We start from the raw sequence: 21268 nt of genomic DNA on the forward strand, positions 1-21268 counted from the left end.
TTAATAATTATTGAGGAAATTCAGAAATTTCATGTGCTAAGAGGAAGTATACATATGGCAGCTCCTTGGAGAGAGAGAGTATCTGTTTTGACAATAAACACCTAGCAGTGTGCTCTAACACCGAGGCCTACAATATATAGGGCCACATTCTCTCTCACTCTCTCCACCCCTCTTCCCACTAATACAGCTCCTTTGCACTCCCTTAGTGGCACAAAAGTCCAAAAAGCAGGTCAGACTTTCCAGGCCCTGGTGTAGGGGTGAGATATGTGGCTGGAGTGCCGCTGTATTCCAGAAATCCCCAACTGGCAAAAAAGGCCCTTAAACATGTTACCATACAACACATGTTACGGCTCAATCCTGCCTCTGTGGAGCTCGGCAGCAGGAAATATGGCCAATATATCACTGCCAAAACGTGACTTCACATGCACAGCTTCGATTATGTTTAAAATGTGGTCAGGAGGGAACAAAGGGAAAGCGTAGTGGTGGGTTTTGTTTGGTTGGCTTTTTGTTAATGATTATGATGAATATCTCATTGCTACATGGATTGGTTCTCAAAAAAAGATATCACATATAATCCTGATACAGTTTCATGAAATGAACCCCAACATGTAATTGATATTTGCTACCCAAACACCTTCATAGTATACTTTTAGCATCCTACATTTGCTTGTTGTTCCAGGCACCTTACCATATTTTGCAATGCCAAGTGCAGGTTCATTTTTCATGCCTATTACAAGCTTTCCTTCACCTTCCAAAACACTTTAAATGTATAAGATGTTCAGCTAAAGTTACTTAGTTGCACAGACTACCAAAATACAGTAATGGAGGGAAAATTCCAATCCCGCCAAACTTCAACAGAAAATGTTTAAAGGGATTTGCTCAGCCTGAAAAATTGCATTTTTATCTGAAAAATAGGCACCTACTACAGTTTACAAGTAACACAATTGGAGACGAGCATCCTGCCATGTTAAGCATTCCAATTTTGTACAGTCTGGACTTTCATGGAGTGCTGTTCTTTTGTATTTCATTGTGCAGCTCAATTAATATGAAGTAATTTAAAAACCTGAAAATCTCCGGGGGGCTCAGTATATGACCTTCATGTACAGCATCAAAAGCAAACACTCGACCTTGACACAGGACTATTAAGTGGGATGGGCATTCACCTTCACTCTCTGAAAGGAAGATAAAACAAATATGAGAACACAACACTTTTTGGAAAAAGTTATAATGTGAGTGAGAGAGAGAGAGGGGAGACAAGTTAGAGACACACTTAAGTGACCAGGTACAAATACAGCACATTATTTTGGCCTTTAACATTTAAGACTTTGTACATTTAAAAAAAGCAACCAAGACCAAACTGGTCATCTACTTTCAGAGAGCAATTCTATGTTTTTTCTGCAGTTTGGAAATAAGTCTTGAAGGCTGCATTTGCAAGATTATCTGACAGAATCCACAGACGCATGAACCTTGATTATTATTAACCCTCATCAATGTTTACTGCCATGTTCATAACTTTAACAAATTTATAAGTGGGGAGGCTATTCTTACATCAGAGACCAGAAATACTACATGGAAAATCACCCGCATACTGATGAAAGAAAAGATGACACTGGGTGAAGTTTTAGAGGGTGGGCATAGCAAGTGGCTTCAAAGATAAGCAAAAACACTTCACAACACATTGTACACATTTTTGTCTATGCAAATCAGGAGTTAATGCACAAATGGATCAGCTAGTACCCAATTTGCATATGCAAATCTGAGCATTTGAGCACTGATACATGGATGTTTAACATTATGGAGAGATGTAGTTGTTGCACACACCACTGGAAGTCCTGCGCATAATTGCCTATACAATCTTATTAGTTATGCCACACACAAAAATTATTAACATAAAGTTAAGGTTTGACCAAGTTCAAGAATGTTAAGACAAAAAAAAAGTTAGAATTGCAAGGAACACAGAGCTAATGTTGCACTTCTCAAACTAGGCCTCTACACAACCTTAACTCTGCCCCATAGCTCTGCCTTAAAAAAAATGAGAAATGTAAACTATATCCATAGAGCTCCATTTAACAAATGCCTATAAAAATGTCTTAATCTTATTCATATAGTAATTTTGTTGGGTTACGTCTTTCTTCATGATCATATTGTAAAATACACAACGAAATTTATAAGTTCCTGATTTAAATAAATAGCAAAATTAAGGAAATCATTCCCCCTTTAGAATGTCATCTACAGAGATCATGAAATTACAGCACTTACATGAAAAGAGCAAAAACTAGTGGAGTGACAAATTATCACATGTATGAAAACTTACAAAAACAAGGTGCTGTCGTGAACATCTGAAATACACTACACGCCAAAAAGGGAGATAACAGGTTTTCATCTTCACAGGGACACAGCTGAGGTTCTTCGGGTGCTTTGAGAAATGCAACCATAACTCTGCATTCTCTGAGTTTCTATTGTTTGGATTTTCTTCTATGTTTTATTTTTAAACCAATGTTCTTGAAAGGTCATATATCCTCAAACCATTGTTATGTGCCTGCAACCTTAACTTTTCTTTAAAAAATTTAAGAAATTCCCATACATAAAAGTTTATTACAGTCCTAACAAGGGATTGGGGAGGGAAGGAGAATAGGGAAGGCTTCCCACTTCCTCTTGACTTCCTGAGCTCTGGAGGAGAGGCACCTCACTAATCCACACCTCCTAAGGTCTATAGGAGGGGGGCTCCACCTCTGAGAACCTTAGGAGATATATAGGAGTGTACTGAGGTAAGTGCATCAACATCTTTCTGAGCCTTATGAGATTTCTCGGGGAATCCCCAATCTTTACAAGGTGCATTAAGCGGAGCCCCATGACTCTTATGCTTGTCAGTTCCACAAAAGCAGTAGGAGTTTAGCGGGATGGATTACATGGGCCACTGGGGCAGGTGGACTTCTGACAAGAAGAAGTGAGAGCTGGATGGGAAGCTGAGAATTGGGGGGAGGGGGAAACATATCAGAACATATGGCGAGCATGTCCCTGAAAAATGGGGACAGGGATAGGATGGGATTTACAACTCCATATTGTAATTTTACAATACATGGCACGCATATTTACTATTGGCATATGTAAGTGTGATTAAGCTACAAACAAATAATTTTGAAATAACCCCTTTCATTCAACAGCAAGAAGGAAGCACTAAATACTGTACCAAAAGGGGCATGAGGGCTAAAGTAAGTTAGTCCATTCCTGATGCTCTAACTCTTTATTTGTATCTGACCTGATTCCTTTATCTTTGTCTGTATCCAACCCAATTATAAAGATCAATTCCAGTTTAGAAGGTGCCACAAAGGCATCACCTCAGCTGTTGGATGTACAGAGTGCATAGATTAGCAACCCTATAACACCAATGTATAGCTAATCAAAATGCTCTTCAGCTACAGGCAGGTTTTTAAAACAGACAAAAATATAGTGTTCGTTTCATGATTAACATGGCCACACTTTAGTCCTGCAACATAAAATCAGTTGTCTGTTATGCTAGGAAAGTTGTATATGTTTACCAGTTCTAAAATAGTTGCCTAAAGAATCTCTAGTAATTCCTGGAATCTTGCAAGTGCAGAACAGCATTCGGAATTGGTTCATGTCCAGAGGCTTATTTCCATGTCTATGCACAACCAATTTTTCCCTGCAGTAAACAGAATATACAAAAGCATAGATTCTGATTAACTTTTAAGCATGAGGTAAAAATTACACCAACAAATCAAATATGGCAAAATTCATCCCTGAGTACAGTGGAGTTACATCAAGGAAGAACTTGTCCCATATTGTTCATGACTGTAAGCATGCACAGTACACTGATATTTAGAAGCAATTATATTTTTTTTAAATGTCTTACGTTCTTATTAGTTCCCAGTATTTCAAGGTATGCCATATTGTTATGCATCCTCTTTCTATCTGAGTTCCTTCTTTTGGTGACCAATAGTGTTCAAGATAAGGGCCTGCGCCTCCAAAGTTATAGTATATTTGTGTTGGTATGCGAGCATCAAGATAAGCCACATTCAGCCACCATTCTTCTAGCTGAAAAGGAATAGAGATTAGCATCATAATATATTTTAGGCATACCTCTATAATAATCACTTGATTGTTCTACTGTACCTATCTAATTTTTTGTTACTTTTTAATACTCTGAAATAGTTCCTGAACTGTGAAAGGCAGACTAGTGATCCACAAAGCACTTACTGATAGTACTGAGACAGCTACGTTACATTTCCAGGTGCTATGTTACATTACTTTCTTAATATTAATTTTCCTTGTCACCAGTTGTTGTAGCTGTTGACTGCTGCAGTTGCCAGAGATTATTTTCTGATGAGATTACAAATTTAGCTGACAAAGCTAAGTGTTAATGTAATAGACTTCTGTAAGATACCTGATTTGGTACTGCACAATATTTTGATTAAGAAAACTAGAACAATACAAAATTAACATGGCACAAATTATATGTATTAAAACCTGGCTAACTGACAGGTCTCAAGAAAACCTGAAGACGAACTTTGTGTAAGCTTGTCTCTCTCTCACCAACAGACATTGGTCCAATAAAAGACATATTATCTAACCCACCTTTTCTATCTAGCTCTCAACATATAATTGTAAATGGGCAATAATCGTTGAGCAACTGTGTTTCTAGTGGGGTTCCTCAGGGATCATTTTTGGCCCTACACCAGTGGTCCCCAAACAGTGGGGTGCACCCCCTACGGGGGCATGGAGGAATGTTCAGCGGAGGCGCAGCGGGGCTTGGGCCAGTCCCTACAGGGTGCGGGGAAAGAGTGCCATCCAGCCCTGCTCTGTCCCCATCTCTGCTCCAGCCCTGGCCCGACCGCGGCTCTGCTCCTGGCCCTGGGCCCAGCCTGGGCATAGCCTCGACCCCCAGCCCTGCCCTCAGCCCTGGCCTTGGCCCATGACCCCACTCCCAGCTGCAGCACCATCCATCGCCATGGCCTGGGCCTCTGGCCCATGACCGCAGCTTCGGTCCCTGACTGCGGCTCCTGGGGGCACGGGCAAATTACATTAGCGGCAAGGGGGGCACAACTTAAAAAGTTTGGGGACCATTGCTCTACACTATTTAACTTTTTTATCAATGACCAGGAAGAAAACAGTTTGCAGATGACACAAATATTAGGGGTATGGTAAATAATGCAGAAGGCAGGTCACTAATACAGAGCAATCTGGATCGCCTGGTAAGCTGGGCATGAGTAAACAATGTGCATTTTAATAAGGCCAAATGTAAATTTATACCTCTAGGAACAAAGAATATAAGCTTTAGTTACAGGATGTATCCTGGGAAACAGTGACTCTGCAAAAGACTTGTGGGTCACAGTGGATAATCAGCTGAACATGAGCTCCCAGTGTGATACTAAAGGGCTAATGCAATGGATGACTAAACGGGAACACTGAGTAGGAGTAGAGAGGATATATTACTTCTGTATTTGGCATAGGTATGACAGCTACTGGAATACCATGTCCAGTTCTACAGATCACACTTCAAGAAGGATGCTGATTAATTGAAGAGGAGCCCCGAGAATGATTAAAGGACTGGAAAGCATGCTCAATAATCAAAGATTCAAAGAGCGCAATCTCTTTAGCTCAACAAAGAGAAGGTTAAGAGGGTAACAATGTGTAAGTAGCTACACAGGGAACAAAAACTTGATAATGGGCTCTTCAATCTAGCAGAGAAAGATATAATAAAATCGAGTGGCTGAAAGATGAAGCTAGACCAGAAGTTCTCAAACTGGGGGATGGGCCCCCTGGGGGGGCACAGAATGTATTCTGCTGGGGCATGAGAAGCTTTAGGGGGGGAAAAATTAACTTACTGCACACATTTTACCCACAGCAATGAACAACTAGCAAAGCCGATTCCTCCAGACTTATGAGGTCCTCAGATGGCGTTGTGCATTCCGACAGATTTCTGTTAAGCTTGCATAGCATTATACAAAGTCGTTGCCATCTGCACGTTAATCCATTTGCTATGGAGCGGTGTGCATGTTTAATTGTACGCATGGACCACAATTGCAGTTTTGCTTTTGCTTTTATTACAATGTATCGTTGGCTCATTTGTGCAACAGAAAAAAAATAAGTGAAAAACAAAGAAGCTAAAACTGATTCAAGTGAAGCACTGCAGCCACATATATTGGTATTCAGTAGAACTTCAGAGCTCCGAATAGCAGAGTTACAAACTGACCGGTTAATCATGCACCTCATTTGGAACTGGAAGTACGCAATCAGGCAGCAGAGACCAAAAAAACCCAAAAACTGTACAGTACAGTACTGTGTGAAATGTTAAGAAAAAAAGGAAGTTTAAAAAATTTGACAAGGTAAGGAAACTGTTTCTGTGCTTGTTTCATTTATATTAAAATGGTTAAAGGCAGCATTTTTCTTCTGCATAGTGAAGTTTCAAAGCTGTATTAAGTCAAGTTCAGTTGTAAACTTTTGAAAGAACAACCATAACGTTTTGTTCAGTTACGAACATTTAGAGTTACAAACAATCTCCATTCCTGAGGCACTCGTAATTCTGAGGTTCTACTGTATGTACATGTTTGGAGGGGGGGTGGGTGGGCTGTAAATTCCTACAGACACACAGAAAGGGGGCGTGATCAAATAAGTTTGAAAACCACTGAGGTAGACCAATTCAGACTGGAAATACAACACAGATTTTTAACAGTGGGGGTAACTAACAATTGGGACAACTTACCAAAAGTATGGATGGATTCTCCATCACTGGCATTTTTAAATCAAAACTTGATATTTTTCTAAAAGATATGATCTAGTTCAAACAGGAATTAATTCAAGGAAGTTCTATAGCCTGTGTTACACAGGAGGTCAGATTAGGTCCCTTCTGGTTTTCTAATCTATGAATCATGAATGGGAGGAGAGGTGGTCTATCTGATTATTAGTGATGGGGGAAACAGTCCAAAATATAATTTCTCTGTTCAGAGGTGTTCAACACTATGAAAATTCTTCAGAATACCTGCTCTGAGATAATGTAAGTATAGACATGTTGGGACTGATGATGGTCTTATGAATTCCAAAGAGTGTTTGAAATTTACTAGTAGTTCCTTTTTCTCTTTCTTTTTTGCAAGGCCACCTGACTGTCAGATTGCCATCACCTGTATTATTGCTCTTCAGAAAAAGAAAGAGACTAGAATGTATGCTCTCTGGGGCACAAACCGTGGGTAAAATTTTCAAAAGTTCCTAAATGACTTAGGAGCCTAAATTCCTCTTTCAAACCTGACTTAGACAATTAGGGGCCTAAGGGCTCATCTACACAGCAAGTTACTATGTGGCTAGCCAGGGTGTGAATCTACAGTGCACCTGCTTGTCACACGCTCCAGGACTTTCATTGGAAAGTGTCCACACAGGGTATTTCTGTGTGGAAAGATGGTGCATCGTACAGTCACACTATGACTTGCCACGCAGTAACTGGCCGTGTAAACAACCCTTAAGAATCATTGCACATCAGTGGGACTTAGGAGCCTCAGGCACCTGGCTGCTTTTGAAAATTTTACTCTGTGTTGTCTGATTTGTTCTTCAGCGTCTAGTACATTTAGGCTTCGGAGCACTATCACAATACAAATACTAAGTCATCTTCAGCCTGTCCAATACGGCAGAATATGATACCTCAAGATAACTGAGTTAAATCTAAGTTCTTATTTGCTGTAATCTTATTTATGTGATTGTTTACTGAGCCAGCCATAACAAAACGAGTAATAAAACTGGTCCCAGCAATTCATAAATATAAAAATGTTCAACAAAACACTATTTTCATAGATTCCTCCTCCTTTTCCAATTTGTTTAGCTATTAAAATATGTAGGCTTTGCTCAGTCAATAAACACTAGTACTTGTGGGTTTCATATGCAAACGTTGGGCCTGACCCTGAAAACATTCTTGTAAATAACCCTAGTCACATAATAAAGTTATGTAACAAGAATAAGGAAGGGTTGAGCCTAAAGCTCAGCACTTCACAAGATCAGGCCCTATCTAGCTCACTTTCTGATTGTTCTCTGCAAAAATACTGATGTCTTATACTTACAAAACTAGATGTATCAAGATGTATGAGAGACTCATAGAAAATATTTTACAACCTTAAAAAAATCATAATTCAAAACATACCCAATTCTTCTTCTCTTTAGCCCTTTGCAGTAACTTATGCTGCAACAGTTTTCCAATCCCATGTTCAAACTTTTTAACTATGTCCTCAGTTCTTTGATATTCTTCTTGATTTAGGAATGGTTTTACTGTAAAAAAGGAAAATGTATATAAATACAGATTCATATCAACTCCCCCCGTGCCCTCCCCCATGCAGACCCTGAAGCTGACAGAACCCAAGAGAAATTTTTAAAATAAACACAGATGTCTTTGTTGGAAGAAAAATATATTTTAAAAAGGCCAAAGTAAGTTCTAGGAAATCTTAATGTAAAAATACATTTTTAAAAAATGTAAGTTAAATAAGACTATCACTCCTCTCAAATAAGAGTGAATACAAAAGGCCCGCAATATCAAATAAGTGATTAAATCAAATAAGAGACTGAAAACAGAAATATTTAGGATCTAAGCTGGTAGATACTATGGAGTTCTGTGACTTTGCAGCTCCCATGGAACTCATTCACTAATTAAACTTTTCTCTACTTTGTTTGTGGGCACAGTACCAGCCTAATACATTGGGTGAGTCCACACAGTTGAGAAACACACAGCTATCACATTATTGCATCAAACATAAGCTACTTATCTTCACCTTCAAAGCCCTTCATGGTCTAGCCCAGTGGTGGGCAACCTGCAGCCCGTCAGGGTAATCTGCTGGCCACCACGTCCCACAGCTCCCATTGGCCGGGAATTGCAAATTGTGGCCACTGGGAGCTGCGGGCGGCCGTGCCTGTGAATGATCAATGTAAGCCAACTGTCTTGCGGCCTGCCAGGGGATTACCCTGATGGGCCACATGCAGCCCGCGGGCCACAGGTTGCCCACCACTGGTCTAGCCCCAACCAACCAGTCATCTCTCAATTCACTTTCTAGATAGATACTTACCTCCAATTGGGCAATGATGCCAACCTCCATTGCCACCTGGTTAAATTTTCAAACAAGCACCTTAGTGTTTTCTCCCTTGCTGCCCCTCATGCTTGGAAGAAGCTCCCTGTAAACATCTGCAAAGTTACCTCCTTACCTACTTCAAATTCCTCCTTCAAACTCTCCTTTGCCATGATGCCTACAAAAACTTGATAACGGGTGTGCTGAGACCACTGCCTATTATGCTGACCAATACCATCTCACTGTTTTCTTGTACTCCTCCATTTGTATTGTATCATCTGTTGGATATTATACTCAGACTGGAAAGCTCTCTGGGACAGGGACCATCTTTTTTGCTCATACTCTCCTAGCACCCATACGTAGGCTTTATAATTAATTAAATTAGATAACCTCTTTCTTTAAGTTCCTGATAATCTCCTGCTCATCACAAAACCTCCTTGGTTAAAATCTAGGGGCCTGATTCTCCAATGTTTTGCACCTTTTGTAGACATTTACACCTGAGGGAAGTGAGTACAAAGTGATATCCAACTCTGCTATCCTGATTTAGTAGCTCAATACTTCTGAAATACTTTGGGCAAGGCTGCTGCTTTTGTAAGTAAGATCCCTGTATTACCCTTGAGATTGCATGACCATTTATATTGGTTAATACTCTTCCAAGTTTACTTGTATGTTCATAAGATATGTTTAATGGAAATATAGCTATAATGGTCTTTAAAAACACTAAGTCTAGTTGTAATGTTTCCATGGGTCCAATATCTTTTTCTGACATTCTTTTTCAGTTTTGTATAATTTAGGTGTTTTTTTTTTTGGGTGCTTTCAAATTTTCAATGTGTGTGGAAGGATTATTATGTCTTCATATAAAACTTTTTATATTTGTTTTGTAGGCTTTCCACCCCAGAGTTGTAACACCCTCACTTATATTTTATACAATATATTCCTTTATCTGGTTTGTCATTTGATGTTTTCAGAAAAGAACCTATGAGTATAGTGCTCATTCTTTATAGTCTCGTGAACAAGTTATTCTAGAGCACAGAACAGTGGTGAATGGTCTGCTGACACTTATCTATTTGTGCGATTAGACTGAATTTTCGACTATGTTCCTAGCAACAGGGAAAAAAGTCAATCCTTGTGTGGGGTAGAAGGTAGGATTTTGGTCTAATGGAGTCTTTCTCCAAACATCTATCCATATGGGTTGCTGAATTATATTTCTCAATCATCATATTTTGGGTATCTTGGAATTTGCACTGAGTAGCATGGGATCTGACAGATTTCCATTGTAACAACTGATCTCTCCTTAGTAATTATCCCTACATCTAAGAAGGTGATTTTTATGTAGCACGGCCAAAGTTTTTCACAGAAACTAGATGTTCTACACAACACAAGTCTTGGGTATCCCATCTGGCTAACCATGAGCCTGTGCTTTTGTGTGTATGTATATATTTCTTATGGTGTTGCCAAAGTAACTTCTTGTTTACAAAGACTGTGTCTATGCTACAGACTTCATGTAGCCACTCCATGCCAGGAGGAAAAACTACCCGCAATGAGCGGCGGTGGCTATGTCAGCAGAAGAGTGTCTACCGCCGACATAGCGCTGTCCCCACCAGCACTTTTGTCAGTGAAATTTATGTCGGTCAGGGGGGTATTTTTTCACACCCGTGACCGACAAATGTTTTACTGACAAAAGTGCTAGTGTAGACAGACTGAGATTAAAGCTCCTTTTTTCCTCTCTGGTTTTGTGATGAGCATACACAACACACCCAGAAACATGGAATTTTTGCCAAAAAAAGAAAAAAAATCACTTACCTTTTATTTTATGACTATTTAAGACCATATTTGAGTTTGATTCCTTGTATAGTCCAACACCACATATTTTACACCAGCATAATTTTGCTTAATAAAAACATCAGTGTGGCTACACAGACTTAATCCAGTATAGTTTCCAATAAATTTGAAGTTAAGATCTTTTAACTCATTGGGCACAGTACTAAAATGGAGACTTCAACTCATCCAGAAATAAAAATCAGGTTTCACAAATCTACTAAATTGTATTCCCTCAAAGCCTGACCCTACAGTGAGTTCAGCAGTGAGGAGTTCCACTGAATTCAATTTTTGCATTGACTTTAGTGGGGATCTGTGCAGGCATAGAAGCCTGCCTGTGTGACAACTGCCATCTCAGTCAATATACCAGGCATTGAATAGGGGACTTCCAGACAGGGTGGACCAATTTAAATCACCATGACGAAAGCCTAAATTTAAATACTCCATTTTAATCAACTCTTCCATTTGTACTTCAGTTATTTTTTAAAGAAAGATGCATTCTCATTGGTTAATCTAACCATTAAACATGTTGATTTACAAGTAAATAGAGCCTTTTAGACTAGATTTGGTACATCTTTTTGGTACCTAGGAGGGTACACAATAACTATATACATTTATTGAAGTAATGACATAACTTAGTATTTTCAGATTCTTATAAACTATACATTTTTAGTATGCTAGAAAATAGAAAATGACAGATTACTTATTTACTAGATAACTTTTTGCTCATGATTTGTGTCAAGCTGCATTAAGATGGTAAGTGGAATATAATTAAACACGCAACACAGCATAAAATTTATTTTTATTAAACAAAACAAGCCTCTAATGCAGCACATGACCTGTTGTGCCATATTCATAAAGCTTGACTTCAAAAGTTAAATATTTTCCCCCTGATTCATTCTTTATTAGAAAAACAGTCTAACCTTGAGCCTTTAACACAAAGTTTTTGATAGAGGCTTATGGATTCAGCATATATGTTTTATTTGAAATGTTTTACAAGATTATAAGTAGCATAGGCATTAACATTTTGTATTAAATTTAGATTTCATTTTAAACAGGTTTATTGTTAAAAAGAAAATTAAATAAAAAAAAATTATAATTTTTGTATCCACCCTACCTCCAGACCTGAGAGCTAAAGAGCCAGGATTGCAAGCTGAGAGCTGTAACAGACACACATTTTGTGCAGCTCAAGCATAGAAAGGGACACTACACATATTGACCAGGATCCATGTCTATATGTGCATGGAGTTCATTGCAGGATCAGGACCTTAAGCTGCATCTTTCTCTCGAAGTCTTATTATACTAGATTGATAAATATACCTATGTTGTTTGACCTTTTGGGATTTATGTGAGTGAGTGGGTGTGAGGGTAAACAGTTGAACTAACCTCATTAATAATGTTGAGACCTGCCAAGTTAAATGCAGGGCTGCATGTACAGTTCAAGAGCAAAAGTGTGTAAAACTCTCAGAGCTTTAATTCAGGTATGCTTTATTTATTAATTTGGAGAGATAGGTTTGATTTATAAAGTTCAGTTGTACAAAATCACAGCACATCTTTAATTCCAGTCAACTGCACTAGAGATAGAAAATAAAGTGGGGTTATTTTTGCGACAAATAAATGTTTGAGACACTTTTTTTTAAAAAAAAACAATATACCCATTAATTTAGCGCTCTGCATCAAAAAGAGTGACATAATAGCCTTAGACTTAGACCTTAGCTAGGCCCAGCTACATCACTCAGGGCTGTGAAAAATGTCACGCCCTATGTGATGTAGTTAAGCTGCCCTATCCCCCACTGTAGACTAAGCTAAATTGGTGGAAGAAATCTTCTGTCAACCTAATATCACCTCTCAATAGGGTAGATTTACTACAGTGACATTGCAGTAGTGTCTATATATACTACAGTGGTGTAGCTGGAGCACGGCAGCTGTGCTGCTGTAGCATTTGTAGTATAGATATACCCTCAATTAACCATAGCAACGTAGGGCTTCTCTTCATTGCAACAGTCAGCTTGAGTTAGTATACTCAAGTTACTTCACTCAAGCTACCCTAGCTCAAGTGAAGGTGATCACACAACAAAATAACATTTGAGCTACATAGTGATTTGATTAGTAGAATGATTGCATTAGCAGCTGATGAGTTGTAACTTGAGCAGCTGCATTTCCACTGCTTTACAAGCTAGAGTAGGGTGGGCAAACTTTTGCTCACAAAATTGGGGTTGGGGTATGGGAGGGGGTGAGGGCTCTGGTTGGAGGTGCAGGCTCTGGGCTGGGGCCAGAAATGAGGAGTTCAGCATGCGGGAGGGGGCTCAGGACTGGGGTAGGGGTGCGGACTCTGGGGTGGGGCTGGGGATGAGAGGTTTGGGGTGCAGGAGGGTGCTCTGGGCTGGGACCGAGGGGTTTGGAGGGAGATCAGGGCTGGGGCAGGGGGCTGGGGCATGGGGAGAGGCTCAGGGGTGCAGGCTCCGAACGGCACTTACCTCAAGCGGCTCCCTTCTGCAGCTCCTACATGGAGGCATGGCCAGGTGTCTCTGCACGCTGCCCCATCCCCAGGCACCACCCCTATAGCTCCCATTGGAGTGCCAGAGGGGGCCATTGGAGCACGTAGGAGCCGGAGCGAGGCCATGCTGCAGCTTCCAGGAGCCACGTGGAGCAGCCCCCGACCCTGCACCCGGCTGGAGCGCCAGAGTGGGGCCCTGCCACGCTTCTGGGAGCCGTGTGGTGTAGCCCCCGACCCTAAGGAGCACCGGAGTGGGGCAAGCCCCAGCTTCCACTCCCCAGTGAGAGCTCGCAGGCCAGCTTAAAACAGCTCACGGGCTGGATCCAGTCCAAGGGCTGTAGTTTGCCCAATGCCCACCCCTGAGCTAGAGCATCAGAAGCACTCTAACTTCAGCCCACCTTCTGAGAGTATGTTTATATTGCAATAAAACACCTGTGGCTGCCCCAAGTCATCTGACTCAGGCTGGAGGGGCTATAAAATTGCAGTGTAGAGGTTTAGGCTCCAAGCCCAGGCTCTGGGACTCTGAAGGGGAAGGGGAAACCTGAATCAGCTGACATGGGCTAGCCACAGGTGTTTTATTGCAGTGTAGACATACCCTGTGAGTGTCTCTACACTGCATACTAACCCCAGGCTCTGACTCAGGTTTGAGCCCAAGTCTCACTTCTATTCACATGCAAATCAATCTGGCTCGGGTCCTAGGACCCTGCTAGAGGACTATGTCAGAGTCTGAGTCCCGCTGTGACTTGGGTCCAACCCCTGTCATTTTGTAGTGTGGATGTAGCTTAAGCCGCAGACCAGAGTCAGAAAGTCTGTGTAGTGCAGTCTGGATGCGTTAGTATGTCTGAGACACAGGTCCAGCAATTGTAAAACCAAGGTTACAATACAACATGAACACTCAAGCACAGGCTTGGAAACAACAAGTCCACAAGCCTGGGCCCTACAGTCTCGGGTTCACAACACAATGTAAACATACCTCAACAGGTTAGCATGTTCAGGCTTAAAGCACTGCTTTAGTGGAGCTAGAAACTTGTGTGTGTATATGGATGGGAGTCAGGTTAGGGGCAAAACTCATATCTTGAGCTAACAATGCAGGGAAGACACAGCCATAAGGGGCAAGATCCTGCAACCACAAAACCAACTGGGACTTTTCCACTGATTTCAATGGGAGCAGAATTGGATGCAAAGTGAGTTTGGGGATTTGGGCACAGATCCACAAAGGTACATGGAGGCCTTAGTCTGAGTTTTAGGCACCACTGCATCCACGAAACTCTTGTTCAGCTATCATCTAACCTCGCTCGGTGCCTACATTTCTGATGTAAAAGTTCCTTAGGTGCCTAAGTTTCTGCCTCTGAGCACATGCACTGCTGCCTCACTCTAGGCATGCAGATGCTTATCTCCTCCCAAAGCCCCAGTGCAATCTATGAACTGGAGGTGAGGCAGGCTTCTGCCTATTTCATCCGAGGGCCCCAATCCAGTAGGTGTGCTTAGAAAACGCCTACCAGATCAGGTCCCACTCCAAATCCAGCCACCAGAGGAGGTGGTTCCATCACCACCCACCTTACAACTTTAGGCCACTGGATACAGCGTTCACCTGGGATGAGGGAGTCCCAGGTTCAACAGCCATCTTGAACAAAGGCCTCCCAAACTTCTCAGAAGAGTGTTCTAACCACTGAGCTATGGGATAGTCTCTCAGTGTCTCCCGTTGAAGCTGTTTCATTTTGGATAAATACTTAGAGTCACGGAGGTGAGGGGGGAGAAAGAATGAAGGACTCTATAGCCTAGTGGTTAGGGCAGCTGCTTGGGTTGTGGGAGTCCCAGGGGCCACTCCAACTGCTCTCATTATTTTGCAGCTGTTCTACTGTATATAAATAATGAAAGAGTGAATGGAGCAAGGGAACTGGACTCTGGGTCTCCCACAACCCAGGCTAGAATGTCATTCTCTCTCTCACCCAATGACTAATTATTTATCCAAAGTGGAACAGCTTCAACAGGAGAGACTGAAGGAGACCCATACCAGAATATATCATAGCTAAGTGTGAGAGATCCCTGTTCAAATCCTTTCTCTCCATCAAGCAGAGGGGAAGCTGAACCACCTGTTTCTCCTACATCCCACGAGAGTGCTCTAACCACTGGGCTAAAAGTTATAAGGTGGGCATCTCCTCCTCCAGCCATTTTGGGTAAGGGAGGCAGGTACCTAACTCATTCTCACAAGAAATGACTAGGGGCGGGCAAACTTTTTGGCCTGAGGACCACATCGGGTTTCCGAAATTGTATGGAGGGCCGGTTAAGGGAGGCTGTGCGTCCCCAAACAGCCAGGTGTGGCCCGGCCCCCGCTCCCATCCAACCCCCCCTCTCATTCCTGACTGCCCCCCCGGGACCCCTGCCCCATCCACCCCTACCTGTCCCCTGACTACCCCTGGACCCTCCAGCCCTGACTGCCCCCCGCCGCCCCATCCAACCCCCCCTCTCATTCCTGACTGCCCCAAGACCCCCGTCCCCATTCAACCCCCATGTTCCCCGCCCCCTGACCGCCCCAACCCCTATCCACACCCACGCCCCCTGACCACCACCCTGAACTCCCCTGACCTCTATCCAACCCCCCCGTTCCCTGCCCCCTTACCGCGCTGCCTGGAGCACCAGTGGCTGGCGGTGCTACAGCTGCGCCGCCCAGAGCACCAGGACAGGCAGCTGTGCCGCCCTGCTGGAGCCAGCCATGCCACTGCACAGCACAGCACCGGGTCAGGCTGCAGCTCTGCAGCTGCACTGCCTGGCAAGAGCTCACCACGCAGAGCATTGCACCAGCGGCACAGGGAGCTGAGGCTGCGGGGGGGGAGGAATGGGAGGAAGGTCAGCGGGGGAGGGGCCACGGGCTAGCCTCCCAGGCCAGGAGCTCAGGAGGGTCCCACAGGCCAGATGTGGCCCGCGGGCCATAGTTTGCCCACCTCTGGCTTTGACGTTTAAGCCACCTGACTTGAAGAGAAGGATTCCCAGTCATGGATCACAAGTAGAAATAGTTGCCTAAATCCAAGCTGCAGAGGGGCACCTATTTCCTGAGAGAGACGGGGCATCTCCTGTTAGCTAGTTTTTGTGGATCCCATTGCAAGGTGTCTATCTTTCTCAATTCATTGTATAGGGAACCTAGTCTCCTAACTCAGGCTCTGTGAACTGCACTGTAGTTCCTGTGATTTTTTTTTTTTTTTTTTTTAGGTGTCTAAAAGTTAGGCTTTGCAATGCTCAGTGCCGCAGTACTTGATCCCTCTGTGGATGTAGGAATTATGGCATAATGTTTGTTTCTGGCTGGGTATAGCTGTCATAGCCCCACCTCCAAGGTAGTTGCTTGAGTAAAGTTTTTCCATTACAGGTGGGTTAGCAAGAGAAATTGAAGTAGTTACAAAGGTTGCAAGGAAAAATTCAGAAGTCTCAGAATTCTGGGAGTGATTTAAAGGACAGAATTATTTAGAAAGAAACCACATATAGACAGCTCATTCCTATATCTGCAACTTGTTTACTATATAAGAGTCTGACATGATAGAAGCCTATGATTTAGGAATCAGCCAATTCCATTTGGCATAAAACAAAAGAAGAGCTTCTTCATATTTGTGTTGTCCCTGCCACCTTTTCCTTTGTGATATTTTGTTTACTAGATGGTAAGTTCTTTTGGGCAGGAGCCTTGCCAAGTCAGATTTTTCAAAAGACCCAAGCAGACTTTTGGAGCTGTATAAACAACAGTAATAAAAAATTGTTTTTACAAATGTGAAAAATGCCTTGAAATCTTTGTTTGCTCGTGGCTGCCTTTGTTTGTCCAGCATCCCCATATAAACAAACACCTATTTCCAACAATTTTTGGACCTCTCTAAAAGAGAAAAGTTTATTAAGTGACTATAACAGCTATACCTGCATCGAGGTATCTCTTTAAAGATTCATCAAGAGTAGGAACTGGCAGCGAAGGAAGAGAACTCTGGTACTGGAATGTTCTTTCTTCACAGGATTCAAACACTTGGTTTTCCATGATGTGGATCTGAAGCAAAATAATATTTATCAAGCCTGATTTAGATAGAATGCTTACGTATCCCCACTCCACTTTTATCTATTTTGCTTGGCTCTCTGCCTCTTATATTGTAAAACGTAATTACAGAAATGTAGGGACCTAGAAGAAGTCACCAAGCCCAGCTCCCTTCGCTAAGGCAGGACATATCTAATAGAGAAACCAACCAACACAATGATACAAAGCCAGAAAAGTCTCTTGGTGGCACAACAATCAGAATTGGGGGAGGAATGCCCAAAACAAGATGGGGAATCTATTACTTGGAGGCTGTTTACAGTTCCTCTGGTTACATCTCAGTAACGCAAACGCAGAGCCCCGTTGTTCTGCTTTTCAGGAGTACTGAATTGTCCAGTGGGTGCTTCAGTAATTAAATATGTAAGCAGTTACATTTTAGAGGCTAGAAATGTATTTCAGGAAAGATGGAAAGCATCTAGCACTTACCCTTTGTGTTCATAATTCATATTAGTCTGTTTACAGTCAGATATTAATTGTTCATTACTGATTTTTACAGTTTTACAGTCTAAACACCATCCATAACATTTTATATTTGATTTTTTAAAAAGAAGATTTTTTTTTTTTAAATGTGCACATAACAAATACCTCTTTGCTATAACCTTTGTACTACTGTAATTCCTTTATTATAGTGTTATGTCACACTTCGGCTTGATCAACACTATCAAATTATGTTTGTATAGCTACATTGCTTAGGACTTTCCACACCCGAGTGATGCATTTATACCAACCTAACTCTGGGTGTAGAAAGCACTATGCCAATGGGAGGGCTACACCCACATGGACTTAGCTACCCACTCTGGGAAGGTGGGGGTGGATTACCTATGTGGATGGGAGAGGCCCTCCCATGGGCATAAATAATGTCTTCACTGAAGTGCTACAGCCAGGCAGCTGCAGTCTTTTAACTGCAGACAAGCCCTTAGACCAGAGGTGGGAAAAGTACAGCCCATGGGCCACATCCGGCCCGCAGGACCATCCTGCGGGGCCCCTGAGCTCCCAGCTGGGGAGACTAGCCCCCGGCCCCTCCCACGCAGCAACACCAGCACTCTGGCCTGCTGCTCCTGCCCAGCAGTGTGGGCGGTGTGACTGGCTCCAGCGGGGCTGGGAGCTCCTGCTGCTCTGAGCAGCAGGGGGGGGATTGGATAAGGGACAGGGTGTCCTGGGGGGCAGTCAGGGGGCAGTTGGATAGGCGTGGAAGTCCTGGGGGGGGCCTGTCAGGGGGCAGGGGTGTGGACTGGGGGCAGGGCACTCAGGGGACATGGGGGGTTGGATGGGGTGGGGTCCTGGGGGGGCTTTCAGGGGGTGAGGGTGTGGATAGGGGTCAGGGGGCACTCAGGGGACAAGGAGCAGGGGTTGGGTAGATAGGGGGTGGGGTCCCGGGAGGCAGTGGTCCCAGGAGGGGGCGGTCAAGGGACAAGGAGCTGGGGGGGGAGGATTGGATGGGTTGGGGGGTTCTGAAGGGGGCAGTCGTGGGAGGGGGCAGGGGCCAGGCTTTTTGGGGAGGCACAGCCTTCCCTACCCAGCCCTCCATACAGTTTCGCAACCCCAATGTGGCCCTCGGGCCAGAAAGTTTGCCCACCCCTGCCTTAGACTGTGAAGCGCAGGGGGCTGCGGCCTGCTCCTTGTCCTAGTCTGCAAACAGCAGGCACACCTAAGCACGGAACAACCAAGGAATCACACTCAAGGGCGCGTCAGCCTAGCCTGGGCACAGGACGGGGTACGCAGACTGGCAGCGGGGAGGGGACTTTAGCATTACTCAGTGTGTTCCTGGGCCTGTGGCGAGCCACACGCAGCTCCCCCGTCCCAGCGGCCCTGGGGTAGTTTAGCGGGGGCAGCTGTGGGCAAGGTGCTGGGAGACCAGGGCACGCTGGGAGAGTGTCTAAGAGCTCTGCCCCAGCGGTTGTTTCGGGCCCGGCCCCCCGGCCCAGGCACGCGGCGCTCAAGGGTGAGTACGTGCAGGCCGCTCGCTACGCCCCGGCCCTGGCTTTTCGGCCCCCCAGGCTCCCTCCCCGGGGCCCATCCCGCGCTGCGGATGGCAGCCGGGCCCGAGGGGGGGTCTGGCCTTGCTCCCCTGCAGCAGCCGCCGGCTCGGGACAGCCCGGCCGGCGGGAACTGCGAACGGGACTCTGGGCGCTGCCCGGTTGGCGCCGCAGGCCCCGGGCAAGGGTCCCTCCCGCCCCAGCGGGCCCACGGCCCGAGCTCACCTCGCCCCTGCGCGCCCGCCGCCTCCAGCCCCGGCCGCCCTGCAGCCGCACAGTGACGCGGAGCGCAGGAGCAGCGAGCGCCGCCGGGGCCTCGCCCTGCTCAGCCTAGGCGGGGCGGGCGGCAGGGCTGTGCACCGCGTCCCGTGCAAGGTCCCTGAAACGCCGCCGCCTCTCCCCAAAGCCGCCCTCCCAGGGATTTCCCTCCCCCCTCCCCCCAGTGGGGTGTGTACCCCAGCCCCGCCCAAGTTTTGTGAACTAACATGCAGTGTTGCCAGTTTAGTGATTGGAAATTTGAATTGAAAATGAAACATTAATACACACTTTAAAAGCATATACACTGTATCATAAAATACGTGCATTTGAAAAAGTATCATAGATTTGAGAAGTATGAACATAGACGAGTTCCTGTTTATGACAATGTCAGTGCATTCATTTCGGTGATGTTGGCCAACCTAATAATTTCAAATTATGATTTGTAAGCAACATCCCTGACAGCTAGTGATGGGCTGGGGGGAAAGGCTTCAGGACCAGATTGTATTTACATTCACACCTAATCTACCTAGGTATCCAAAACAGAGCTGTGTTGCCCCAGTGATAGATTTTGGCTGGGGTTGGGTTACAAATCACTTAGGGGGGGCAGTTGTAATGAAATGTTATTCTTAAAGTATGAGTAAAGGGCAGTAGAACTATACTTAGCCTGTACTGATTGAGGGCATCCAGAGAGAAAGGGTGAGGACAGGTGTTTTGCTTGATGGTCTGCCTGAGTCACAAGTACTATTAGACCTGCCCCTCTCTACTATTTAAAGACAAAAAGAAAAGGAGTACTTATGGCACCTTAGAGACTAACCAATTTATTTGAGCATAAGCTTTCGTGAGCTACAGCTCACTTCATGGATGCATACTGTGGAAACTGCAGAAGACATTATATACACAGAGACCATGAAACAATACCTCCTCCCACCCCACTCTCCTGCTGGTAATAGCTTATCTAAAGTGATCACTCTCCTTACAATGTGTATGATAATCAAGGGTTCAGAGTAACAGCCGTGTTAGTCTGTATTCGCAAAAAGAAAAGGAGTCCTTGTGGCACCTTAGAAACTAACCAATTTATTTGAGCATGAGCTTTCGTGAGCTACAGCTCACTTCATCGGATGCATCATAATCAAGGTGGGCCATTTCCAGCACAAATCCAGGTTTTCTCACCTCCCCCCACCTTCCGAAACCCACACACACAAACTCACTCTCCTGCTGGTAATAGCTTATCCAAAGTGACCACTCTTCTTACAATGTGCATGAAAATCAAGGTGGGCCATTTCCAGGACAAATCCAGGTTTTCTCACCCCCCCACCCCCATACACACACAAACTCACTCTCCTGCTGGTAACAGCTCTTCCAAAGTGACCACTCTCCCAGGGGAGTGAGTTTGTGGCGGGGGTGGGGGGTGAGAAAACATGGATTTGTGCTGCAAATGGCCCACCTTGATTATCATGCACATTGTAGGGAGATTTCAGAGTAACAGCCGTGTTAGTCTGTATTCGCAAAAAGAAAAGGAGTACTTGTGGCACCTTAGAGATTAACCAATTTATTTGAGCATAAGCTTTCGTGAACTACAATGATGATGATCCGATGAAGTGAG

The 21268-nt window shown here is 44.1% G+C and overlaps 1 protein-coding gene across 2 annotated transcripts in view; it reads right to left on the reverse strand.

The window, feature by feature from the left end:
* Positions 1–19802, reverse strand: part of CROT (carnitine O-octanoyltransferase) — a 35120-nt gene extending 15318 nt beyond the window's left edge. The window contains exons 1-6 of one of the 2 annotated variants that reach the window (XR_013344923.1): positions 19633–19802; positions 17266–17389; positions 8144–8268; positions 3875–4056; positions 3540–3664; positions 1064–1172 (exon numbers count right to left, since the gene is read on the reverse strand). Coding sequence is in view for 1 of the 2 variants with exons in the window: in XM_077808147.1 (XP_077664273.1) it covers positions 1064–1172; positions 3540–3664; positions 3875–4056; positions 8144–8268; positions 17266–17380 (656 nt within the window). In the remaining variant the exon portion in view is untranslated. The remainder of the gene's footprint in view (positions 1–1063; positions 1173–3539; positions 3665–3874; positions 4057–8143; positions 8269–17265; positions 17390–19632) is intronic. The other variant, XM_077808147.1, reaches the window with a different exon arrangement.
* Positions 19803–21268: the final 1466 nt, after the last annotated feature.

This window comes from Eretmochelys imbricata, chromosome 2, assembly GCF_965152235.1.
Source record: "Eretmochelys imbricata isolate rEreImb1 chromosome 2, rEreImb1.hap1, whole genome shotgun sequence".
In the NCBI taxonomy this organism is placed as follows: Eukaryota; Metazoa; Chordata; order Testudines; family Cheloniidae; genus Eretmochelys; species Eretmochelys imbricata.